Source organism: Panthera pardus, unplaced genomic scaffold, assembly GCF_024362965.1.
Source record: "Panthera pardus isolate Hobbes unplaced genomic scaffold, ASM2436296v1 HiC_scaffold_24, whole genome shotgun sequence".
NCBI classification, from domain to species: Eukaryota; Metazoa; Chordata; class Mammalia; order Carnivora; family Felidae; genus Panthera; species Panthera pardus.
The window spans coordinates 126,579,067-126,606,682 of NW_026526810.1; the positions used below are offsets into that span (position 1 = coordinate 126,579,067).

The following is a 27,616-nucleotide window of genomic DNA, read 5'->3' on the forward strand; positions in this document are numbered from 1 at the left end:
AACAGGTTTTTAATAAATGTTTAAAGAACGAAATAAATGTGTTTGGAAAAAAGCCTTAAGCTTTACCTAGTACAAATAAAGTAGACAGAAAAATGAATTATCACGGTTCCCAGACTTAATCCTAGAGTCACAAAAAACTAAATTTAACATTTATTTTCTAAGCGGTATGTAAGTTATATTGTACTGATAATTCATCGAGAACAAAATCATCTTCTCGAAACATCAATAAAGGATTTCCCTTGAACATCCTAAAACTACTCTCTGGGGGCACCTGGGTGGCTCAGTCAGTTGAGTGTCCGACTTTGGCTCAGGTCATGATCTCACAGTTTGTGAGTTCGAGCCCCGCGTCGGGCTCTGTGGTGACAGCTCAGAGCCTGGAGCCTGCTTCCAATTCTGTGTCTCCCTGTCTCTCTGCACCTCCCCTGCTCATGCTCTGTCTCTCTCTCTCTCAAAAATAAACATTAAAAAAAAAAATTAAAAAAACCCACTCTCTGAAATACACACACGCAAGCTAAAGGAATGAAATGCAGAAATAATGAGTCATCAGTATATGAATAATCCCCCATGGAAAGAAAGAGTTTAATAGTGAGCACAGCCTTGCTCTGCACATCTGGAGTGCAAATAACAAAATTACTTTTTTCATAATTACTTCCTTCTATTTTTTTTAACCTATGTAAATAAAAATAAAATATGAATATTGCCTTAAAAACTTTTAAAATTCTGAAAGCAACAATTATCTCCTATTATGTTTTATTGTCTTCAATTATAGCACTTTTAAAGAAATTTTACCTTGAGCACCTTTTTTGAAAATGTATCCAAATGACTTGAACTTTTAAAGACTATTACTCTACATCAACTCTGAATTTCAGAATTCAAGAACAAAGAACTTCACTACCAACCTGCATTATCTTACCTTTGCTGGGTTTGTCTTCTGTTGTATTTGCCAGTAAAGGAGCAGTGAGGACATGCATACAGTGCTTATAAAAGAAACCCAGAAACTCAGTCTTCTCTGTTTTCTAAGGAATCAAAAACACTTCCATGAACTTTAACGGCATTGGTTCCTACCAGCAATAAACAATATACTAGTATGAAAATGAGAAAAATGCCTGTGGCTTACGTTGGCAGTAGCTAACATGTTCTCTGGGTCAACTAAAGTTCGAAGCAGGCCCATAAGTTGGACTGCTCCTCCAAGTTCAGGGTCTGTATCACAAATCATATGTTCTATAATGAGGTTGATGAGCAAAATATCCTGGTGAGAAAAGTACATACAATAAGGATCACTTACTATGAATGGGAATGTAAAAGCACACACTATGACACGTTACAGCATTATACTAGCTGCCTTGTTAACTGCAAACAAAAGAAATGACTAACTTCTTTAACAGGATATACGGCAGTGTTTCCCTCAAGCACGCTACAGGCACATTTACACTAAGTAGTACAGAAAAGAAAGTCTCTTTCTTTCTCTCTGATCTTTAAATCCCTTCGATTAAGGCAAACACAAAGTTCATTTGGTGCCAGGAGAGCTTTGTACTTCTTGATAACAAAATTTCCCTTCTGAAGACAGCTAATGGGCTTTCAGTTTAATAGTAAGAATATTTAGCTAGAATTTACAGCATTGTTCTATTTTCACTGCATTTCTATAGATTCCTTCTACTTATGGCAAATGATATCTGTATGTGTTCTCCATTTATGGAAATGATACAGAATTTCCATTTAAAATAAATTTAGTTGGTACCTAAATGTGTGAAGTTAGAAGAAACAAGATTATGGTATTTAGATAGCATAGAGAACAAATGTATTATAATGATTCCCAATGTCAATGAAAACGGATTGCTAGTTTTCCCGAAGCTCTATGACTGCAGTTCCTAGCCCAAGGAGTAAAATAAAAACAGAGAGGGATTCAGTGAGGAAATCTCTGCTCTTGCCTGTATATTCAGCAGTAGGATGGACATAAAGATCGAAATTGGGAATTAAGAGGCCTACTGCATGAAAGTGACATACTAAATTAATGTATGTGCAACTAGTGAGTTTCAGGGCCAACAAGAATAATAGCCTTTATTTTTAATAATACAGGTATTTTGGTTTTCTGGATAGGACTACTTATAAAAGAAAAATGTGACATAACATTTAACGGTCCAAACTGGTACTTTTCTACACTTACCCTGGTACTACGATTAAAAAACAAACAAACAAAAAGACCACCCCTTAAATACAGAAAATGACTAGGCATTCCACTTCATTTTGACATTTTATTTAAGACTTTTTAAAAAAGTAAAATCTATTTTCTCAATTTGTAAAAAACGCAAGAGTTCTGCATAGATTTTTTTTTTTCCTAAATGCCTCCCTCCCCTTTCAAGATGCAGTTGAGGGCAAAACATATTAGTTTATTTTTAGAAGTCACTTCTAAAATTTTATGGGAGCAGGAAGAAAAAAAATTCAGAATCATTGGATCAAATATCTAAGAATAAAACAGAAGAGCACACACATTTGGGGCTGCTGCATACGCCATATAGCACACTCCAGGAGCACGCTTCACACTCCAGATTCTCTCACTTTAAAATGGACGTATGTGTGTGTGTGTGTGTGCGCATGTGTGTGTGTGTGTGAGAGAGAGAGAGAGAGAGAGAGAGAGAGAGAGAGAGAGAGAGAAGAGTGAGTAAACAAGGCCACAGCTCGTTCCCTAATGGTCAGGCAGTAAAGAAAGTACCCTAAATACTTTTCCAAGGGACTGTGCTTCCTTTCTTCACTCCTGGTGTTTTTGAGAATCTATCCCTAGCAAAGCCAATGTTTTCCTAGGGAAGTTACTTATAATTCCACATACAGAAGAACAATTTATTGATTAACGATTCCAATAAGATAGCATATCAAGTTAATGACAGAATTAAGAAATGTGATCTCAAAAATTTAAAAAGAAACTTAAGGTGAGCATTAACAAATAACTGCTGTATAAACTAAGGAGCCAATTTAGGGGAAGAAAAAGCCATGTGTATTATGGCTACACTTTTCCCAAATATTAGCTATTTGAATCTTTAAAAATAAATAGTAAATACAGTTACAGCTCCCCATGTACAAATACTTACTGTTAGCGCAAATAATATTTACCTTGTTGGTTATTTTTTGCTCTGTTAACTTCTTACTTACATCATCATTCTGTTGTGCCTCCTGCATGACAAACTCTCGTACCATGGATGGATTATATTCAACCAAGTATGAGAATATATCAGTAGCAGCACTTCGCACCTGTGTATCATCCATGCCCTGCAGATAAAAAGCACTTATTTCTCCTAGAATTATAAAAATATGGAACTTACAGCTACGTAAACCCAAAACCTAACAAATTATAAGAAAACAATGCAGTAAGAAAGAGGTCAAGGTAATGTGGCACGTAAAACCTGTTCTGTGGATAAAGTTATACTTTCTTTTATTCCTGTTTACTTTTCTTCTGTAACATTTCAACGGGCTGCAAATTTAACAATTTATTTAAAAATACGGAAAATTCCTGAGTATTCTTTCAATAAGGTTTAAGGACTCTTCTCTACCACTAGAATTTCATAGTTTTTACCGTATGTAATAATACACAGCTAATATTAAATCTTGGCTATAACCAAATAATTGCATGTAACATAAAAATATATTATCTTTGTGGATTAAAAATATAATGGAAATTACATAGAAACAAACTTACAAGGATGACTTCTAAAGCTGGTAATATGCCCATGTTTGACAAAGTCTTGAAAAAAGCATCTCTGTTTTGAGGTTGAAGCGTTTGGGAAAATGCACAAAATTCTTTTAAAAAGTTAACCTAAAAGAAGGGAAAGGACAAGTGAATATAAAAGATCTGTCGTTTTAGTTTTGTGCCTTTCATAAGTATCAAATTTCTTACCAATTCCTGTCTCTTTTCCTCATCTGTTGCTTCATCTGTTAGTTGTGCAAACAAATCTGTCAGAAATTTTTCATCTTCCTGTTAAATCAAAGGACAAATTTATGCTAATGGTAAGAGTATATTAAAACATAATTTTCAGATACTAGAGAAGGTACAAACTCAGTAACTGGAAAAAGGAAAGATGGTATTGGCAACGGTACTCTTTAAAAAGAGAGAAGGAGAAACCAAACTATTAAAGGAGAAACTGGGGATTTATAAAGGAAAATTATTCTTTATATTTGGGCAAGGCTTTAATTTCCTAAGCCTATTTAAGGGCCACCGTGTGCATATTTTAGGCTTTGTGGACCATATGGTCCCCGCCACGAGCATTTAACTCTGTTGTTATAGTAAGAAGCAGCCGTAAACAATATGTAAATGAGCGTGGCTGTGTTCAAATAAAATTGACTTCTAAAAAAGGATATGGGCTATAATTCGCAACCCCCTCATTTACACAGGATTTTAAAACCTTACCTTTAGAGGGTAAGGTTCTACAACCTCTCAAATGAAGGTAAAAATTAAGAAAAGCTTCCTTTGGGGTGCCTGGGTGGTTCATGTGGTTGAGCATTCCATCTTCATTCAGCTCAGGTCATGATCCTATGGTCTGTGGGTTCAAGCCCACGTCGGCTCTCTGCTGTCAGCACAGAGACCACTTCAGATCCTATCCCTCCCTCTTTGCCCCTTCCCTGCTCACATTCCCATGCTCTCTCGCTCAAAAATAAAACATTTTAAAAATGTATTTTAAAAACAAAATTGTTTTAAAGCTTTATTTATTTTTGTGAGAGAGACAGTGTTGTGAGCAGGGGAAAAACAGAGAGGGAGACACAATATCCGAAGCAGGCTCCAGGCTCCGAGCTGTCAGCACAGAGCCTGATGTGGGGCTCGAACCCACAAACCACGAGATCATGACCTGAGCCGAAGCTGGATGCTTAACCGACTGAGCCACCCAGGCGCCCCTCCATCACTATTTTTCACTAAGATTTTATTATACTTTGGGGCACTGGGGTGGCTCAGTCAGTTAAGCGTCCGATTCTTGGTTTCACCTCAGGGCACGATCTCATGGTTTGTGGGTCTGAGCCCCACACTGGGCTCCATAGCTAGCAGCACAGAGCCTGCTTGGGATTCTCTCTTCCTATCTCTACCCCTCATGCTGTCTCTGTCTCCCTCAAAATAAACTTAAAATATCTATATCGATATAAAAAATTTTGTTATACTTTAATTCCATACTACCTCAGCTAGTGTTAGATTCAATCACTACTTCAGCCCTACAGACATGCCTAAGTTAAAAATATATACTTAGTACGTATGTATAGATATATGCATATGTGTGTATGTAATCTCCCACTAGAATATAAACTCCATAGTCTCTGTTGTACGTGCTCAGGAAACATTTTCTGTGATATTAAACTGGTTAATCCTACCTTTACTTTTTCTAAAATATACAAACAGACCATACCTCAAGTGGCACCCAAATTCAAGACACATCCCAGATATAACATATCCCACCAAGTGGAAGTCAAATGATTGAAAACGATTCTCTCAATTGCTCTATTTGGGGATACAGAAGTTCAGAGAATAAGAATGTTTAAAAAAAAAAAAAATGTTTAATATGGGGTGCCTGGGTGGCTCAGTTGGTTGAGCGTCCGACTTCAGCTCAGGTCAGGATCTCGCAGTTTGTGAGTTCGAGCCCTGCATCGGGGCTCCGTGCTGACAGCTCAGAGCCTGGAGCCCGTTTCGGATTCTGTGTCTCCCTCTCTCTGCCCCTTCCCCGCTCATGCTCTCTCAAAAATGAATAAACATTAAAAAAAAAATTTTTTTTTAATATTTAATGTTACACAGAGCAGTTAAGAGTAAGGGGAGAATATGATTGTGTACATAAGGTGGGTAGAACCTGGTTTAAATTATATCTCAATCACCCTTTTCAAAATTTATAAAATTCTTTCCTTCGTACCAGCACTTTGGATCTAAGTGGCCCCGCATCATGAGACACAAAACTACAGCATTGGCAGCCAAGATTTTGCAAAGCATACTGTAGGGAAACAGACTCAATAACTTGAAATTACTCATACTTAATGAATAAAACTGGCATCTCACAGGTATGAAGACCAAGAAAACACAGAAGTGACAAATCCCTGCATAACAAAATGAGAATCATGTGAAGCTAAAGGAAAAGACCAGAAGCACTCAGGACTATCAAGGAAACCAGAACAGAGGCTCCAGTAAAAACTAGATGCTTATCAAAGAACAAATAGAAATTGGTACTGGAACCTTCTCCCTGTTCTATATCAATCACAATACACTGTACAGAGATTACTATTGTCCTTTACTGTATTGACTGTATTATTTGTTTAAATGTCTCTCTTAAAAAGAATGGAGAACATGTCAAATCAGTCAACATGAACTGGAATTATTCCTAGCTCCAGGACAGCGGTGTTGGTAAAATGACTTTTCTATTTGGGACGCCTGGGTGGCTCAGTCGGTTAAGCGTCCAACTTTGGCTCAGGTCATGATCTCAGTTTGTGAGTTCGACCCCCGCATCGGATTCTGTGCTGACAGCTCAGAGCCTAGAGCCTAAACTTTGGATTCTGTCTCCTTCTCTCTCTGCCCCTCCCCACTTGTGCTCTGTCTCTCAAAAATAAATAAAAATGAAAAAAAAAAAAAAAAAAAAAAGACTTTACCGACATTTATTTGCCTCCTTTAACAAAACCAGGTTTCAATTATTTGTAGATCTGAGGTAAAGTCTTAGACCTTTCAAGTCATATCATCTGTCTGTTATTCTTACAATATCATGGGCATCAAAGAAACAAAAAACATGGCAGGTGCACAAATCACAGAACTTTGTGCATAGCGCAAAGATTTATCTCGGTTAGACTAGACTAATTCCTACACTATAGGATAATATCCTGAGAAGTTTTTGGACCTTGAAGGTGTTACAAATGTGGATTGCTGGCTAGCTCTCATAGATTTTGATTTCTGTGCTTTGTGCAGAATCCAGGAAACATTACACCCTAGGCAATTCTGATACAAGCACCCCTAAAACACCAGACCTGAGAGACTGGGGATACTGTAAAAAGAAAATTTGGGGTTTAATAAGGCAAATATTAATAGATACTTTAAAATAATGCTCAAAAGGCTTACATCACGTTCATGCATGATCTTTTATCGTCACATGACTTTACAGGGTAGATACTAATATCACCATCCTTCCGATCAGGAAACCGAAGCTTCAGGAGGTTAAGAAAGTTGCCCAAGTCACATAGCTATTAAGTGACAGGTGGAGCTGTAACTCATATCCACATCCAACTTCCCCCTACTCGTCTAATAAAGAAGCATGCATGCCCTTTGCTAAGGAGACACGCAACTATAATTTGCCAACATCTGTATTCCCTTGACCCTAAAAACTGGGTCCCTTTATATATAATTACCTGGCAGTGTTACCAATTCTACAGAACTTATATTCTTCAGTTAATTCTACATTCAACCATTTCATTAAGACCATTCCCTTAACTTCTTCAAGCTAGACTTCTTTATCACATTTACCTTCCCTGACGTAAACATAACACCCCTCTGGTCCCACAGTATTATATATTATAGTCTCTTCTAATAACACCAACATACATACCTTCAGACAAAAATCAAAACTCAATTTAGGTATTTAAAAGGAACAATAAATTACTTCTGCTAAATCAATTAACAGTTTAAATGGTATCAATCAAGAAGTATCTCTAAGTAGGAAAATAAAATGATCTAACTCACCTGTAACATACCAACAATTTCTACCTTATTGAAAAAGATAAAGGAGTGAAGTGTTGATAACATATTTTCTTCAAAGACTGAAGGGGTAGGTAGAACCATATCTTGGATGTACTGAACTCTGTATGTCTGATGAATTTTTTGTTTCAGCTCAGGATCAGATATGGGAATCACTTCCTTAAACTTGGCTGTTTTTGTTAGAAATTCCCTGTGTTTTCGTGGTTGTGATAAAGCAGGATCATATTCTAAGCATCCAATGACGTCCATTATACATTCCTCAGAAAACATAACTTCGAAAAGAGCAGTTCGATTCAAGAGGAAGATGCCTTTGATAATTTCATACAAGTGGTGCAGTCCTTCAATATTTTCCAAATCCTCACACACATGAAAAAGCTCTAAGAGCTTTTTAATATAACCCTCATTTTCCAGTGCTAGTGCAAGTTTTTCACGACGCAGGGGGGAAGGTAAAGATGATGCCACAAGTTCTGCAATTTCCTCAAGGCGACTTAATTCACAAGATGGCAATTCTAAACCCGGTGATGACATATCATCAAAACGCTCCTCTTCAGATTCATCTACGAGATCCTGAGTGATATCCACTGAAGGGTCCTTTCCTTGAACCTATTAAATAAGATTTACGATGGCTGTCATAGAATATAATCAAGCAAATCTAAATGATATTCTTAGATGAATACAAGAGATGTTTTAAGAATCCTAGCACTGTATGCCAGGAGAGCCACCAAAGTTTAAGTAAAATTCAAATAAATATCAAACATCATAATGTTGTGATCACAGAAAACATGTAATTAATTCTAAGCTACAAGGAAAATTTTAATATCAATTCCTGAAAGCAAGGGCCAATGACATGTGCAAACTGGCTTTGGACCAAAGTGGGTCAGTGACATGCTATGAATGCTGGTTGGTGGCCCCAAAATATCAGTTAAGAAAAACTATGGGAAACAAGCATATTTACACAAAAGTGAAACTATTTATAAAAAGCAACTATAACATACACGTAGTAGAGCACAGTAGAGCAGAGTCCCCAAGGTTATCTACTAAAAGTAACCAAACCATGGAAGTTTTCCTTTCTATTCACCCAAATCTATAGGTTTCATGATCCCTTCCAAGAAGCCCGAAAAGTGTTGTAAGCCCCAACTTAATGTCAATATATGGGCTCTCAGGGTTCACAATTAAATACATTTTAAGGTAAAAGGATATTTTTACCAAAGGGCATAGACTTATTTTGAAATAAAATAAGTTTTGCTATCTTAGCCCTATAATTTGAGACACTGTCACTAAATTTAGCAGCCCAACAGGCCAAGTTGAATGATAAAGGCATGGAAAACTTAGACCTTATATGAAACGGCCAAGAAACTGAAATTGCTTAGCATGCTTAAGAGAGACTGTTAATGGATATTGGAAGGGGAGAAGGCCTGGAATAGGTTGTGAAATTATGCTCCAAGTTGATATCATCTTGACCTTAACCCAGTGGGCAACAACCACTGAAAGGCAACTAGGCACATTCACGGATTGTACCAGCCATAGTCTCAAGTTGGCTTTGGATTTGTTAACTACATAAACTCTCAAAACAGCTTTAGATTCCTGATACTCAGGCTATGCCTTTACCTATAGAAATACAGTAGCATTTGATTAAAAAACCAAATGTAAAGGGACAAAAACCCTTACTGTAATGACAATGCTATCTTGAGTTTATCTGCAAATATGAAGGGAATCAAACCGTGGTTAGGATATTCTTGGAATCTGATCTACTCAGGGAATCAAGGTGGAATTGTAATGATTTGACAAATACGTTTCAGCCTTACTTTCAGAGAAGAAGTAATGAAGAATGAAAACAGAAGAAAGGGAGAATAAGCTACAAGTCTTCCTTAAGAGAAAGGATAAGTCTTAGAAATGAAATGAAATGAAATGAAATGAAATGAAATGAAATGAAATGAAATGAAATGAAAATGAGAATGTGGAGGCCATGAAAAGTGTAAGGAAGAAGCGATATACACAAACCTAGTATCTACTATCAAGGAGGATACTAGAAAATGGGGGAGACTTTTTGCTGTTTCTAGATCAAGAAACGAGCAGAGTTCAAGAGTAAGAAAAACATGTTAAGATCTCAAAAGAGCAAAAGGTAATGCATTCCTTAGAGCTAGGATCTAGAAATTAAGAAGTACAGACAGGATCATGAAAGACTGACTGAGAAACAACAATTTGAATCTAAAGTACACACAAGTTGAAGGGGAAGATCAGAAAATCATAAAATAGCCAGTGAGTCCCAGGAAAGTTACTAGAGACAAAGTATACAAATACTACTACCTGTGGCCCAAGTGTAAATGAAGAATTACAGCCTAAGGATACATATAGTGAGGATGTGACAATTTATTAAAGGCAATTTATTAAATTTATTAAAGCCTGTCATGACAGCAACACATGAAGTCCCAGGTGTAAGTATGGGCCCTAATAGACTGTGTCCAGGGTGAGCTTGTTCAACTCAGAAAAGTGAAGGAGAACAAGGTCTGTCTGAGCAATGGGTGCCCTTAGTATACCAAGCTCTTCAATCTCCTCTCTCTATGGGAGAACTACTACACACAGGACAAAATCTGGAGGCAAGTGCTATGAAAACAAACATATGGGAAAGAAAGCAAAGAACAAGAATGAAGAAAAAAGGAATTCAGATATAAATGTCAGTCTTTCACACATTAGCAAAAAGGGACAGTTTGTTGGTCACGTTAATATGTGAAGAACACAGCTGAATAGGCGATCAAGCAGAAATAAATTCTGCAAATAAGGAAACACTGTGCCTCAAGGACACTGCAGTTTTATTAAAGCGATGGCACTCAAACTTCAGGGGGCACTGAGAATCACCTAAAACAGGAATTGACAGATGATAGCCAAACATGGCCCACCACCAATTTTTGTAAATAAATCTTATTACCAGAGAACCACACTCTTTAGGTATGCATCACGTGTGGCTACTTTCATTTTACAACAGGAGAGTTGAATGGCTGTTAAACTGCATGGCCAACAAGGCCTGAAATATTTACTATCCCGCCCTTTACAGAGAAAATGTGACCTGGAAGGCTTGTTCAAATGTAATTCAAATACAATTACTAGGACCTACTCACAGAACTTCTGATTCAGTAGGTCTCAGAATTTGCATTTCTATCAGTTCTCAGGTCATGCTGCTGGTCTGACGACCACACTTTGAGAACCAATAAATTAAAGAACCTGCTAAAGATTATTCTCCAATTAAAATAAATGTGGAGACTGAGCAACTGTCCTTAGGATGCAATCGTTTAAATGAGTCTATAACAAGAGCCAGTGGCTTTAGCATATAATAAATGCAAAACAGAGTGCATGACAAATGCATACCCGACAAGACGGTGGAGATCATGTGACCAGAGGTACCAGAGTCACTAGGAAATTCCAGAATCAACTGAGAACACGCAAGATGAGGTGGAACAGATAGTCAAGAACTACTAGAAGTTACTGAACAAAGTGAGATCAGATTGGCATTTTTAAAAAGATCCTTCTAGCTGTGGTATGGATTTGCGAAGACCAGTCAGGGTGAAAGCAATAAACAAGGCAAGAAATGACAGTGGCTTAGTAAATTGTGATAGCAGTGAAAATAAAGAGAAGTGAACGAATTTAAAATTTGTAATTGAAGGACCGAATGGATGTTAAGTGATGAAGGAAGGATAAATATGACCCACAAGTTTCTGGTTTCAGCAACTGGCTGGCATTTACTGAGATGAGGGAGATGGGAGAATGAACAGATTCAGATGAGATTATGTTCGGTTCTGAACTATTAAATGAGACACTAGTGAACACTCATGGAGGAGCTCTCAAAGACAGCTGGATAGAAAGTGTGGAGTTCAGCACAGATTGAGGTAAATAAACTGCACTTGCCTATAAATCAAGCTTTTCACAGACAACAGTGAATTTAAGAAATATGAAATGCTATTTAAAATCTTGGGCATTAGCTAAAAGCGCAGCAAAAAACAATATACTCAGAGAGCATGTTAACTTTCTAGTTTCCTAAAATTACCTGACATATTTTCTCCCAAATTTCATCACATCCAGCTTTTTCTTGAAAGCTAAGGGCCAAGTCATAATTTTCTGCTTCAGACCACACAATCAAAGTATCCTTGAGAGAAAAAAAAAGTCTGATTAGTATCATTATCACAAACTACTTTAAAGTATAAGGCTTAAATAAACAAAGCAACAAGGAATTGCGTGTGAACAGTACTCAGCAACATCCATACTGGTAATTGCCAAGCCTCTGTATATCTGGCTATAAAATGAAAACAATGTTTTCCTTAAGGAGAAGTTAACAAATAAATAAAAAGTACTACAAAGCGACCAATCTAAATGTACTAAAAGATACATACCTAAACACTGTATCAATCCTTTGCCTGCACACTAGTTACACTTTATGCTCTAGTCACAATGCCCAGAAAGGAAGCCTGAGCATTCATTAATTAGGGCACGTTAGGAGGATGGGATTAATAAACAAAATTCCTTCTCTCATCTATTGTCAACATTGGATGTTCTTTACCTGGGGCACCTGAAGCCCATGAAATTACTGGCTAAATCTGTAATATGTGAGCACTTATCTGGGCAGAAAGTTTTTTAACCTTCACCGAAGTGCTGTAGTTCAAAAAGCAAGATGCTCCTACCACCCACAACTCCTTTGCTCCTACTTGGACAGGCTTTTATTTAATGGTAATAAGTTTAATGAATAGTAAAAATATTTACAGGGTCTAAGATATCTTTTCAAACTTACTGACAGTAATAAGCATATACACTGTTCCGGAGTCATCAACTATTTCAAAAATAAGCCCTCCAACTGAGAGAGGTTTGTGACCCATATATGAAATTTTGAATGGTACCAAGGAGAATTACATTCAAAAAGAAGCCTAATGGAACAGCTACCATATAGCATTTTTTTTCAGGCTGGTCCAAAGAAAAGAATTAGAAGTCAGAATGAGGAGGATGTGAGTACAACATAAAGAAAACATAATTCAATCTAAGAAATAACTGCAAGGAGCCAAGCAAAGGCTAGGTGAGCATCTACCAGGATGATAAAAGGTTCCTGTATTAAGAAGGAAACATGACTAGTCCATCTTTAAGGTAACTTAAAAGATATGTCTACATGGAGGAAGCTTCTAATACTTTTCCCTATCAAAGATACCCCTTATTGTACACAGATGGATCCCCTGATTAAAAATCTGTCTCCTAACCGGCATATTAATTCCTTTCAGTCAATTATGTAACTGTCCATCATGAGGACCAGTAGTCTCTCGCTGAACTACAGTGATGCCAACCAGAAGTAAATAAATGATCATTTGAATAGGCTGTGCAGTATTAATAGAATAAATCCACAATTTTTATTCAAAATTTTAAAAAACAGCTCAAAGACTCCTTTTTACTGTCCTCAAGAACTTCTAGAGATCATAGATACCAGGCACGCATCTGTTCCACAGTGACTGAGTAGCAGTTCAAACTCAAAATAATTTATATTAACATTGTAAGATCAACACACCAGAAATTAGTCAGTTGGGAAACCCCCTAGGGTCTGCTTCATCTTTAAAATAGGTAGAATACATACTGTTGTGAAAATTGCTGATAATATAACACCTACTGGAACAAACCTAAAACCAATGATCACATTAGTAATAAGACAGATTTAATACAACCATAAGCAATTACTCTGGTACAATGTAAATTCAGATTCATCTACAGGCTTAAATCAGTGCACAGCTAGCCATTTGCAACCACGTGGATGGAACTGGAGGGCATTATGTTCAGTGAAATTAGTCAGAGAAAGACAAAAATCATATGACTTCACTCATATGAGGACTTTAAGAGACAAAACAGGACAAAACAAAAGAGATTCATAAATATGGAGAACAAACTGAGGGTTGCTGGAGGGGTTGTGGGGGGGGGATGGGCTAAATGGGTAAGGGGCATTAAGGAATCTACTGAAATCATTGCTTCACTATATACTAATTTGGATGTAAATTTTAAAAAATAAAAAATAAAGTTAAATAAAAATACAGAAATAACCTTCAAAAAAATATCAGTGCACAGTTAGACATATGCTCTTAACTGTTCATTTGACAAATTTAGAAGTTTGAAAATTTTTAGGAATTGCTCTTCTGTTTTCCTTAAAGAGCCTAAAATCATCTTGTTTATCATCCAACATTAACCTATAGGTTAAGACATACGGAGCTCTTCATTCATCCTCAAAATAGACTTGATCTTTCCTTTTTCTTCAGATGACTTTTACTCTTCAACTAACTAAAACCTCAAAACACTAATTTATGTATTTAGGGATAGAATAGCAATAGCAAATACTCTAGTCTCCAGCCACTCCAATCAACCAATCTTAATGGTTCTTAATGGTTTTCTTAAGATCACTAAATGCAACGGTGTTAGCAGAACATTAGACTATCAAGAAAATATTTCAACTGTACCAAATGTTTGTTGGACAAATATATCACCACTAAACGGATTTAGGAGTTAATATCAGCTTTCCCATATACTCTCTGTGTGACCTCAACCAAGTCACAATCTTTAGGGATCTAATGTGCAAAGCCAACACTAACTTTCCTCTAGTAGTATTTTAATGGTCAGTGATGAAGCAAAGCACTTTACAATTTATTTATAGATTAATATATTTATAAAGTAATATACACATATGAATGCATTGGTAATAGCCTTTAGTCTAAATTATTTTACATCTATACCTTCAGGGCAATGCGGGGACTGATACTGCTTTTACTGGCTTTGTACAGCACTCAGTGGATCTGTGTGTGTGTGTGTGTGTGTGTTCTGAATAAATACCCTTTGATGATAGTGCTACTAGGTACCAAATAGAGAAAGATTTACTTTCAGTTATCACTTGCTCTCTGAAGGATACAAGAAAGAGCATACTGAAACTAAAAGTTGTCTTACCAAACTGTATCACTGTTATATTTCCATAAGGTCCTATTCAGGCTATGTAAGAAATCAGACTCTTACCTACACTGGATTGCTGTATAGGGACAGAAATATCCCTTCTGCACTAGCATCTACAACAGCAAAGAAAGCAGTTTCCACCATTTCGTTGTGTTAACAGCTGATTGTATCAGTAGCCACTTCTTTAGGGAGAAACCAGAAAACTATACTGTTTTAGTTTTAACTTTTGAGAATTAAATCTTAGTTGCTAGAATATCTGAAATATAAACTAAGTTTAACTTGAAGTTTTTTTTTAATTTAAAATAAAATGATTGCTTTATATAGAGATTGGTTGAAATCACATTTTAGAATTAGACTAGGAAAGTATGTTGTAACCTGTTTTGAATTTCTCATTGCAAGTAATCAATGGTAAAATTTTCATTTAATCACCAAACTGAGAGGATAACATACAAGGTAAAACATAACATCTTCACATTTTTACCTGTTGTTTCTGATATGCGGTGTTAGGATTTATTTTGGACTCTAAAAGCAGAGAACCTGGGAAACAAAAGAAAAACAAAACAAAACATTCCATTATGTGATTGCAAAGCAGCACAATTACATTCCACACATACACACACATTTCCTTTCCTGAACACTTGATACAAATGTAACTTCAGTTAAGGAAACAGTGTTTTAAAAACAATTTTAGATATAATAAAACTTGTAACCCAACAAATACTTGATATATTATGTTTACTTTTAACAAGAAGAACACAATTATCTGAAGAGTGAGGAATGGGTGGTAAAAGAAATCTAACACCTTACGGGCAGCACAGAGTAGTGACATGGCACAGCACGTAGCAGGATGACCTGGGTTTAAATCTCTGAAACACATCAGGACTTGGATACGATCCATTTCCCCAGTACATCCCCACATTACGCTTCACCTTCAGAAAGTCTCTTACTTCTGTTCCAGAATTGCCACACTTCTCCAACTTCAAATAATCAATTGTTTTCTGATAGTAAACTAATTTTAATTTGCATATTTCTGTATTTTTCCCCCCTGGCCATAAGACTTGCGATATTCAGAAAATAACTAGTACTTTGTTGGGGCGCCTGGGTGGCTCAGTCGGCTGAGTGTCTGACTTCAGCTCAGGTAATGATCTCACGGTTTGTGGGTTCGAGCCCCACATCGGGCTCTGTGCTGCCTGTTGAGGATTCTTTCTCTCTCTGTTTGTCCCCTGCTCTCTGCACACTCTATCTCAGAAGTAAACTTAAAAAAAAAAAAAAAAAAAAAAAAAAGTTTATTTATTTTTGAGAGAGAGAGAGAAAATGAGTAGGGGAGGGGCAGAGAGACAGGGACACACTGAATCCGAAGTAGGCTCCAGACACTTAACCGACTGAGCCACCCAGACTCCCCTTAAAAACTAAACTTTGATAAATTTCCCCGTGCTTCAATTTTCTTTATGCACAATTATTGGACTTTTAAATTTTGTAATTAGAAGTTGTCTAGTGTTGCATTCATAACAAGAAAAAGCAGCAAGGACTTGAATATCTAGAGTCAACATTATTAAAAGCCTTCAACTATCTTTGTAAATATTCCTCCACTGTTTCCTGTAAATACTAGAACAGAAATTGCAATCTGTCGTTTCCCAGTGAAATCAGAGTATTCAGGTACGTTATGGATCAAACTTAACTTTTTATAGATGAGTTGTGGCATACAATTATACTCAAAACGTGGTTTCTAGCAGAAAATACATTCCCAAAACCTACTTTGAAATACCTATCACATCCTCAAAAACAATCCATCTTCAAAAAACTACATAAACAACAGACTGAAACTGGATTAAAGATCCAAGAGGTCTTGTGTCTTAGAACCAAAATAAGTAATGCCTCTTTAAAATTAGGGGCGCCTGGGTGGTTCTGTTGGTTAAGCGTCTGACTTTTTGGCTCAGGTCATGATCTCGCGGTCCATGGGTTCAAGTCCCGCATCGGGCTCTGTGCTGACTCAGAGCCTACTTTGGATTCTGTGTGTCTCTCTCTCTCTCAAAATAAACAAACATTTAAATGAATGAATGAATAAATGTTAAACTGCACAGGGGCACCAGTGGCTCAGTCATTTAAGTGTCCAAATTTAGCTCAGGTCTTGATTTCATGGTTCGTGGGCTTGAGCCCCGTGTCAAGCTCTGCTGACGATACAGGAACTGCTTGGGATTCTCTCTCTCTGCCCCTCCCCTACTTTCATGTGGACTCTCTCTCAAAATAAATGAACCAAAAAAAAAAAAAAAAAAAAAAACCACCAAAAAACAAAAAAACAAAAAACAAACAAGTTAAGCTGCAAAAAAAGCATGATCTACCCAAAAGAAAAAATTGGACATCATTGATCAATGATAATTGGATAGGATCAAAATCAAAATCTGTGCTACAAATAACACCATCAAGAATGTGAAAAGACAACCCATAGAATGGGGAAAAATAACTGAAATCATATATCTGATTAAGGGATTTTTATACAGAACTCTGACAACTTAAATAATAAAAAGACAACCCAATTTTGGTCAATAAATCTGAACTGACATTTCTCCAAAGATATACAAACGGACCATGAGCATAAGAAAAGATATTCAACATCATTAGTCATTAAAGAGATGCAAATAAAAACCACAAATAAGACCATTTAACACCTGCTAGGATGCCTATAATCAAAGACAGTGTTGCCAACCATGTGGAGAAATTGGATCCCTCATACATTTTGCTTGAGGTATGTAAAAAGGCATCCAGTTTGTAAAACAGTTTGGCAGTTCCTCAATTGCTAGGGTTACCAGCAATTCCACTCCTAGGTATATACCCAAGAGAAAGGAAAACATATGTATGGTCACACAAATATGTGTACATGTAGTTTCTTAGCAGCACTTTTTCATAACAGCAAAAAAGTGGAAACAATCCAAATGTCCAAAAACTAATGCGTAAATACTATTCAGCTATACAAAAAAAAAAAAAAAAAAAAAAAAATACATGCCATAACATGGATAAAACCTGAAAACATTACAAGTGAAAGAAGCCAATCATAAAGGCCTATATTCTATGACTGTATTTGTATGAAATGTACAGAGTGTACAAATCAGAGAAAGAGGTGTAGGTTAGTGATTGTTTAGGGCTGGGGAGGAAAGGGGAGTGAATAGGTAGTGACTTCTAATGGTTACACGATTTCTGTCAGAGAGGACAAAATATTCTAAAATTAGACTGTGGTGATGGTTGCATAATCCTGTGAATATACTGAAAAATACTGAACTATACACTCTGGATGGGTGAATTATATGGCATGTGAACAATGTTTTTGAAAAAGTGTAAATACTCATTTGGTAGAATACCACATAGCAGTGTTAATGAGTGAACCAAATATGTGAATCTTATAAATATCTACCATATAATTCTATTTACATAAAATTTAAAGACTAGCAAAAATTAACCTGTGGTGTTCATACACGGGTAGAGATAGTGACTGAGAAGGGACAGGCTTCCAGAGTGCTGGTTATTTTACAAAAATTCATCAGGCGGAATACTTACGATCTATGTGCCTTTTTGATGTATTACACTTGAAAAGTTTTTTAAAAAGTTCAAGAGTAGGGGTAAACAGAGGGGTGGAGTTACCACTTCAAATTGTGCTTTCGAAAACCACACCTGTAACAGTGTGTCAACTATACTTCAATAGAAAGAAAGAAAGAAAGAAAGAAAGAAAGAAAGAAAGAAAGAAAGACAGACAGACAGACACACACCTGACCTGGCCGCTCTAAGAACAAAAAGTGGTAGTGGTACAACTATTATTTTTCAGGTACCAACTCCTTTTGCATTTGCTTCAAAACTCTCTCTCCATAAAATTACAGGGTTAAGGGTAATTAGAAAGGAAAAACCACAAATTCAAGTGTTCCCTCCAAAAGCCCTAGCTAAAGCAAGAATAAGCACATAACTAGAAGCTTTTGATGTTGGCAAGTTTTTCTTTTTTCTGGGCCGCTCAAGATGTTAAAGGGAAGTATATTCTGAAACACATTTTCAGTCACATCCCATGGCTTTGACCTAATATACCACCTTAGGAAGTCCAGCTCTGGTCCCCAAATACCATGCTCCCTAAGAAAGCAGTAAGTAGGCTGCAGAGGGTGAAGCATGAAGACTGCCTTTTAGTTTGGGGGCTAAGATAATAACAAAGACATATTTCTAGTTTTATATCTAGGCTATCTATTAGGTAGGTTCCCTTCCCCTATCTCTTAGTTTCTACTAGATCAAGTTATGAGCACTTCTCCAATTAACTGAAAAAGAACCAGTTGAGTGTTAATACGCATTAACACAATCCTTTCTCCCAAGTTTACTTGTCTCAGTTGCTATAGCTACAGTACCCGGAATAGCCATTTCATCCTAGTAATATATGGGTATGGCTGGGGATATAGAGTTCAACTGTAGGTGAGAGGCATTTATCATGGTAGCAGAGACAACAGGGGAAAATGAGGAAGATGATCCGTAGCAGCAGACCTCAAGCAACACTGCAGGAGGTAGAGGTGGTTCTCATTAAGGAGAACACGTGCTTTTGATACCAGGTAGGTCCAATGTTACCTTAATAACTGAAGCACATATGCACAAGAGTCTCCACCCAAACTTCATTTGAGAAACATACCCATCCTCTCCAATAAAAGATGCCTTATCTCCCAAGAAGAATTCACTCTCACCCTCTCCATGACACCTCCTCCTCATCTGACAAAGACACTCTGTCACACAGACTAGAGAAAGACAAGCCTACACAGCAAACCCCAATATCAAAGACTTGAGAAAAGCCAGTTGGCAAGGATATACTGGACACAAAGAAAAATGAAGACCATGATCAAACTAAAAGGAATGCATCAATACATGGAATTCAATTTGCCACTGCAGAATCTATCATTCAGACCAGTAGCAAAATCAAACACCCTCAGGTGAGCTAAAGTGTATTCCTACACAGCAAATGCTTGTCGGAGTCTATGTCAAAGAAGCTCTGATAGGCCTACGAGTCCATATTTGCACACAGACTTCTTAAAAAAAAAAATTAATTAATTCTTTTTTTTTACTAATACCAAGACTGACAACCAGCACAACTTTTGGGGAGGGTCACTTTATCTGTATCTAAAAGACTTTTAAACACATACTACTCTTTGGTCTAACAGTTCTGGAAATTAGCCTACATGTTCACACAGTGCCAAGTATACGAACAAATGGGTCACTAGCAGCGTCCGTAATGGTAAAAACCTAGAAACAATCTCTATGCCAGCTGTCCTCAAAGTGGGGGACCTCAAGGAGTCTGGAAAATCAAAACTATTTTCATAATATGACTAAAATATTATTTACCTTTTTCACCCTTACTTTTCTCAGTGTTGACACTGATATTGCAAAAGATTGAATGCAGAAGCAGGTTAAGAAATTAAACCAGACACTAAAGAGATTTGTAAAACTATGAAACAAGAGACACTCTTCTCACTAAATTCTGACTTAAGAAAAGCTTTTTAAAGTCTTAGTTTTAAATTCTAATATGGCAAATATCAGTAGATACAACCCACATAAAACAAAAGTTTTGGGGGATCCCAAGTTCTAACAGTATAAAGATCTCCTGGGAAAGAAAGTTACAGAAATGCTACTCTATGCCAGCAACAGTATACTTGCAGGAATTAAACATATACAATGATTTACTATGCTTTTAGAGGACAGATCTGTGTATCTTAACATAGATGCCCTAAATATATAGACAAAAAGGAGGTCTGTACACTCAGGAAACGGGGGAACAATGGTATAGGAGGGAAAATGCCACTCAGAACATCACCAAGACAACTGTAAGTAGAAGTTGTCAAACATAGATAAGAATGATGGACAATAAAACATTTAGTACAACAATGAGTATAGATGATTTGAGGTCATTAAAAACTTTACCTCCCTGCTTCATGACATCTTTGTTCCTCCTGTAAAATGAAATGTATTCCTTGAATCTATTCTTGTATCCTGCTGCCAATTCCCAACACACCTCGATCAAAACAAATACCTCCAGGGAGTGGGATGAGAAGTAGTTGGTAGCACACCAGTGAAGCATCATTCCAAAAGTGTCTGAATCAGAGAACCTACAACTAGTGCCTGCCGCCTGGATCCAGCCAGCAGACAGCCTGTTTGGGTTGTAGTCTAACACACATTCATACACTGAATTCATGCAAATGTTTTAAAATGCAAAGACGTTACATTAAAAAAAAAAAAAAAAAACTAGATTTCTGGCTGAGTGCAGGAAAAAAAGACCACAGAACTAAACTATTTAATCAAAGAGTCACTAGAGCAAGACTTATGGTTAGAAAAAATGATATCCCTAGGGTTGTTGTATTAACCAAAAATTTCAAGTGCCAACCCCAGCATCTACTACATAACCAGCACTCAGTACTTGTTTTTTTAAAGCATGGTCAAAATATCATTTCACTGGCATCACTGTGCTGCTGAATAGTAGAAAAATTAGTAATGATAACAATGATCCAGAAACACATTTCAATGAAAGATTAATCAACAGGTTTATATTGCTTAAGAAAAATATTGTAGCAAATAATACTTAGAAAACACTCCAAGAAAACTGTTAAGATTTTTTTTTTAATTTTTTTTTCAACGTTTTTAATTTATTTTTGGGACAGAGAGAGACAGAGCATGAACGGGGGAGGGGCAGAGAGAGAGGGAGACAGAATCGGAAACAGGCTCCAGGCTCCGAGCCATCAGCCCAGAGCCTGACGCGGGGCTCGAACTCATGGACCGCGACATCGTGACCTGGCTGAAGTCGGACGCTTAACCGACTGCACCACCCAGGCGCCCCAAGATTTTTAATCTTCTGATAAAGTGTTATTTAGCTAGAAAGTTCACTTGATTAGAAGACAGCATTTCCTTTCACTGGAGAAATGAGATGTTACAGTTTCTATAACTTTTATGGTTCTATTTTCAGTATCAACCAACGAATCAAGTTCAGGTTGTTAAAGAAACAGTTTAGGGGCGCCTGGGTGGCTCAGTCGGTTGAGCGTCCAACTTTGACTCAGGTCATGATCTCACAGCTCGTGAGTTCGAGCCCCGCGTCGGGCTCTGTGCTGACAGCTCAGAGCCTGGAGCCTGCTTCGGATTCTGTGTCTCCCTCTCTCTGCCCCTAACCACCTCGCATTCTGTCTCTGTCTCTCTCAAAAATAAATAAACATTAAAAAAATTAAAAAAAGAAAAAAAGAAAAGAAACAGTTTAGATTTGGATAAATTAAAGATTTCAGAATGAACAGGTCCAGCTGTCACTCCACGGTAAGCAGTTTAACATCTACTCATCTCTGGTATACTGTCCTTAATGCTCAAAACTAAGGGCAGGAGCTTCAGTACTGTGCTTCATTAGAGGAAATAAAACACCATCAAAAATGAGTTATTTCAGGGGCGCCTGGGTGGCGCAGTCGGTTAAGCGTCCGACTTCGGCCAGGTCACGATCTCACGGTCCGTGAGTTCCAGCCCCGCATCAGGATCTGGGCTGATGGCTCAGAGCCTGGAGCCTGTTTCCGATTCTGTGTCTCCCTCTCTCTCTGCCCCTCCCCCGTTCATGCTCTGTCTCTCTCTGTCCCAAAAATAAATAAACGTTGAAAAAAAAAAAAAAATTTAAAAAAAAAAAAAAAAAAAGAGTTATTTCAAGTCCAAAATATCATCTGGATAGGACAGCAGCGTACACTTTAAACCTATAGCAATTCTGTGTTCCAAGTCCCTCTCTCCTGATTTTGTGGCTCAAGTTACACACAGCGTTTAAAAACTGAAATGAAGCCTCGGGGGAAAAATGGTGGCATTACATTAAAGAGGTTCCACGCCTATGTCAAACTTTCACTACACTCCAGCCCGATCACCTATACCCGACCTAGCTGATGGACTTCAAACTGTCGAAGTTACCACCCGCAACAGATGATAAATAAGGGTTTGCTCACCCTAGGCCTACTGATTTTCTACAAAAGTAGGTCTACATAAGAAAAAAAAAAAACAAAAACAGGGGGCTTTAAATGGACTTTTCAAAGTGAAATATTTCTCCCACTACTGATACCGAGCTCTCCTTAGCAGCTAAATCTGGAATGCCAACTGTACACAAGATTCTATACTGCTTACTAATTTATGAGAGCGAAAAAAAAAAAAAAAAATGCTGTTACTATCTCTGTTCAAATCACCACAACAGCCCAAACAAAACAGGCTTTCCACCTAAAGTGTTCTGACCTCCTTTTCTAATTATAGTGGGGGTGAGCCACTACCTACTACTACGTTCTACAAGAGGCAGACAGGATTCTAGTTTTCGCCACAGTAGCAGTTCTGCCTTGACAAAAACACTTCCCCGTCTCATTTTCTTCATGCCCCAAGTAATACTGAAAATTTAACCTTCTAAACTCTGAAATAGGTAAGTCAGACAATAGGTGAAACTATTTTGAAATGTAAAAATTACTTAATATAACCTAAGGTAAAAACCAAATGTAAGAACACTATTCTTGATGCTTGGCAAGTAATCCAGAAAAAAAGAACATGGATATGATTTATGTAAAAAAGACAGCCTTCACTATGTGGAGAAATTCCAAATTCTTTTATCAATTCTAAAATTGGAAGATGGAAGTGGTAAAAGCCACAATAAGACGTTAGAATGATCTGAAATAATAAACTGAGAGGGCAAGGTAAGGGATGACATTATTATCCTTCACTTCAAGCAACTTAACAGGTACAGCAGAAGTTGAAAGAAGAAAAAAAAACACAATACCAAGTAATTTTTATTGTTAGATGGAATTTTGCAGGTACCTGAGAAATGAAGTAATCTATCTTCATTAAAGAAAGGGTTGTGTTCGTACAAAGTATTTTACCACTATGAACTACTGAATAAGGAACCCCAAAAAAATGGGCTCGATGGCTTGCAGGACATTCCTTCCTCCAAGGCAAGGTGGGCTACAGATTTGCCAAGCCACTCAGTTCAGAGGGGAAAGGCACATACTTACACACAAAGATGCACCCTGTCAACAGAGAGGCCACAAGTACTTCCATTCAGAAGTGGCCTTCCTGATTTTCGGTGTAGTGTATAAAGGCCTCTAACGAGATAAAAGGCTCATTTTATGGAAAATCAGAAATACTTTCCATTTTGTTCACCACAATAAATACAGAGATTCTCAATTATCCTATAATGGAGAATGGGAGAAGCACACAATAATGGATGACCCAAATTAGCAGTCCATATAAAAACTTCCATCTGGCATGAAGATAAACTATAATTTTAAATATCTTTAGGCTAAAAATTTTTTTTATGTTCTTTGAAATAAGCTTTGAGTCTGTAAGTATAAAGCAGCAAATGCAAGTAGACAGCAATAATGGGAATTTAAAACACACTATAAACAGTTAATGATAATTAAATAATAACAGTCTCAAGCCATAGGCTAGCTGTCTGAGCCTCAGTTTCCCCATCTGCAAAATATAGCTAATAACAGTACCTACACCAGATGACACAAGTAAACAGTCTCTGGCACATAGCAGGTACTCAATAAATTTTTACTTTGAATCCTATTTGGAGTTTTCCTATTAGAAAAAACATTAACCAAACTAGGGATTATTTAAATTGTTTTTTTAAAATATTTATTTATTTTTGAGATAGAGCATGCGCAAGTTGGGGAGGGCAGAGAGGGAGAGAGAGAATCCCAAACAGGCTCAGCACTGTCAGTGCAAAGCCTGGTGCAAGGCTCGATCCCACAAACTGTGACATCATGACCTGAGCCGAAATCAAGAGTGGGATGCTTAACTGACTGAGCCACCCAGGCGCCCCCAAACTAGAGATTATTTACGACATTATTCCATAAGTGTGCTGGAATTTTCTAAACCCACTCTTTGGATTTAGTTTTCCTTTATCTTAAATTTAACAAAGGCACATCAGTTATATTTAGTTCAGCTTTTTCTCTATCAATTAATAAAAATAAATAAAACTAATGGATAAAAATTAAAACCATTTTGTTTTTGCCATTCAACCTGTTTTATTGCAGAGTTCCAAACTTACCAAAGGGAGGAAGGGAGTTTAGGGGCTATTTCCAAAGAGGTAAAAATAAAAATGGGAAACAACCAGATCCCTACATCAGTACATTAGAACAGTAGGATTTCCTAGGATAGTAGGACATTAAAACATAACACTTAATACTTTAAACAAAACACTCTGCATAATGAGTCCAATTAAATACATGATGTGAATGTTAAACATGTTATTTTAAGTTATGAGATTTCAAAGAATTGACCTCAAATCTACCCACACTTTCATTTGGAAGTTAACTGAACCTACAAAGCCCATTCTTTCAACTCATTATGTAAAAAGTTTTCCAAACATGCAAAGGAGGAGATGTCAGAGTAGTGGTGACTATGTGATAGTCACACAAAAGCATGCTAACACATTCAAACTTGTATTTTTAAGAGGCAAATAGGCCTCAGAAAAATATTCCCAATGTATTCAAAATCCTTTAAATCCCTCCCAAAGGAAATAATCTCTCCAATTGGGCTATTCTGGGTAGCCTTATAAAGATAACCTGTGGCCAATATAACTCCAAATTACAATTTTTCAAATCAAATTGAAAATCGATGTCCCTTGAGTGTTCAATTACAGAAGGGTGAGTCTTGTTTGTTTTTCATGGAATGGGGAGTTCAGGGTTCAAAGTCCAATTAAAATTCCTTGAAACGAGTTTGTAATAATTCTGATACAGAACAACTACAATCCTAATAAACAAACAGCTAGAGTGAAATTATACACTAATGTAACAAGACAAGTTTTCAAATTCGGGAGAAACAATTTGAAAACACTTTCACCTGACGTGAACATCTTAAGTGAAACTCAAACTATGCCACAGAGAGAGAGAGAAGTGGCAATCCCTAAATAAAGTAAGTCTTGAAAAATATGAAACACTTATTTTCAAACAACTGGGTCTTTGAACCTGGAGGGCTATTTCAAAACATGTGAAGCACGGGCACTAAGGCGGATTCAAAAGGTTTTAAAGTTATTGGCCAATTTCTCCCCACCTGTTAATTGAACCAACCAAATAATGAATATACATTTAAGCAATCAAAAACAAACAAAAACAGCTCGTATAAAATTATTCCAAGCTTACATACAAGAAGTTTACACAAACAATACACAAAAATCTGTATTTGTGTTAAAGACAACACTGGGGGGACACAAATCGATCTTCTCACGGCAAAGCAGCATTTTCTCTGCCGAATGCAGAGTTGCCAGATTCATGAACTAGTGTTGCCAACGTGCAACACGATCAAAAAACTGTAGCAGAAAAAGTTAAAAAAAAAAAGGGGGGGGGGCACAGCAAAACGTTCTCCAAAGACTGAAACACCTAAGAACTTTCTTCGCTCCGAAAAAGTTTCACGCCTGCTTTACAGATGAGTGAACTAAGGCAGAAGATCGGATTAATCAGTGCCTTTCTCAAGGTCACTCCAGTGCAAAAGAACAGTCCGGGCTCCCGATCTTAGGCCCCCGACCTCTCCACACGCCCAGGCAGCACAGTTCAAGCGTGCTGGGCTCCCCTCGTCCCCGCAAGTGCTACCAAGCGCTGGGAGGAAAAAGACATTTCGAGCGCTCCCCGTGCAGCTAGCTCCGGGAGGACTGGGGTGCTTCCTGGTGGCCCGTCCTCCCCGAGGGCGGCAGTCGCCCCCAGCCCCAGTCGCCCCCTCCGTTCTCGCATTAGCCCCAACCAACCAGGGAGGTGGCCCAGGGCCGGGGTGGGGTGAGGGAGGGGAAGCAAGGGTCCCGCCGCAAAGGGCTTCACTTACCATCGCTCTCGGCCCTGACAAGCAGGGACATGCCCTTCAGCCGCTCCACGTAGCCCGACGAAACATGCCCGGTGCCCCGGTCGTCCCACTGCCGGTCCTCGTTGAGCGTGTAAACCTTCACCCGCCGCCGGGTGTCGGTCATCGTGCCGCCCGGGGGCCGGGGCAGAGGCCCCGCTGGCGTCGCCCAGGAAGGGGGGCCGGGACAGGCGGGAGCCAAGGCAGGAGGACGCCCGCAAGCGGAGGACTCCCGAGCCTCACTGCCGCCGCTGGCCGCTGCGGGGCCGCGGGGCCGCCCGCATGGCCCGCTCCCGGGCCCGAGCTCTGGGCCCCGGCCTTTCCTCGCCTCCGACTCCTCGGCGCTATTGTCCAGGCCCGGCGAGCCCGGCCGCCCCGACAGGGGCGCGCAGCGCTTCGCAGCCTCCCGCCCCGATGCGCTAGGAACTCGAGGCGCCGGTCACTGCCCTGCTCCCGCCTCCGCCATGATCTCCGCGAAGCCGCTTCCCGCGCCGCCGCCGCCTCCTCAGGCCGCCGCCGCCATGTTTTCCTTCCTTATACCTGGCCCTGCCACCGCAGCCAGTGGCTCCGCTCCGCTCCCCTGCTTCAGATGTCCCCAGCCGAGGGGTGCCTGCTCCTGCTGCAACTGCTACCACTGCGCGGGAGACTGCGAGAGCCCCCAAGCGCACGAGCGCTCCTGGCTCCTGGAAGTCCCTTTCCCTTCGCCGCTGCCACCGCCTCTTCCGTCTTCCTCACGAAGCCAAAGCCGCCGCCATCTTGGTTCGCCCCTCAATAGCGGCGCGCGGGGCCACCCAGGCAGCAGCTGCAGGGGCGGCCCGTTGGCCCCACCATTTAAAGAGACAGGAGCGAGGCCGGGAGCCTCGCTGCGGCGGAGGCCGCGGACGGAGGCGGGAGGCGGGCGCCGAGTTGCCGAGGTGGCGGGAGCGCAGGGAGCGGAGGAGGCGGAACGCTGGTCGCGCCGGTGACGGCCCGGGGCTCCCTCGCGCTGCCTGCACGCACCGTCGTGCGAGCGCGGGGCGGTGTGTGCGCCGTCGCGCCCTGTGTTCGTCATCAGCTCCGCTCGGGGATTCGAAAGGGGCGTGGAACTCGCCTCCGGCCTCCGCGCGCCTGCCCGCTGTGTGCCCGCCGCGCTCCTGGCGTCTC

General features: G+C 38.9%; 1 protein-coding gene across 2 annotated transcripts in view; it reads right to left on the minus strand.

Moving 5' to 3' along the window:
- PPP4R3A (protein phosphatase 4 regulatory subunit 3A) overlaps nucleotides 1-27,228 on the minus strand; it is a 39,376-nt gene extending 12,148 nt beyond the window's left edge. Inside the window, exons 1-9 of one of the 2 annotated variants that reach the window (XM_019462053.2) lie at nucleotides 26,459-27,228; nucleotides 15,129-15,184; nucleotides 11,733-11,831; nucleotides 7,679-8,296; nucleotides 3,887-3,964; nucleotides 3,689-3,805; nucleotides 3,106-3,261; nucleotides 1,118-1,249; nucleotides 914-1,016 (exon numbers count right to left, since the gene is read on the minus strand). In XM_019462053.2, coding sequence (XP_019317598.1) covers nucleotides 914-1,016; nucleotides 1,118-1,249; nucleotides 3,106-3,261; nucleotides 3,689-3,805; nucleotides 3,887-3,964; nucleotides 7,679-8,296; nucleotides 11,733-11,831; nucleotides 15,129-15,184; nucleotides 26,459-26,600 — 1,501 coding nt within the window. In that variant the 5' untranslated portion in view covers nucleotides 26,601-27,228. The remainder of the gene's footprint in view (nucleotides 1-913; nucleotides 1,017-1,117; nucleotides 1,250-3,105; nucleotides 3,262-3,688; nucleotides 3,806-3,886; nucleotides 3,965-7,678; nucleotides 8,297-11,732; nucleotides 11,832-15,128; nucleotides 15,185-26,458) is intronic. The other variant, XM_019462054.2, reaches the window with a different exon arrangement.
- Between the last annotated feature and the right edge of the window lie 388 nt (nucleotides 27,229-27,616).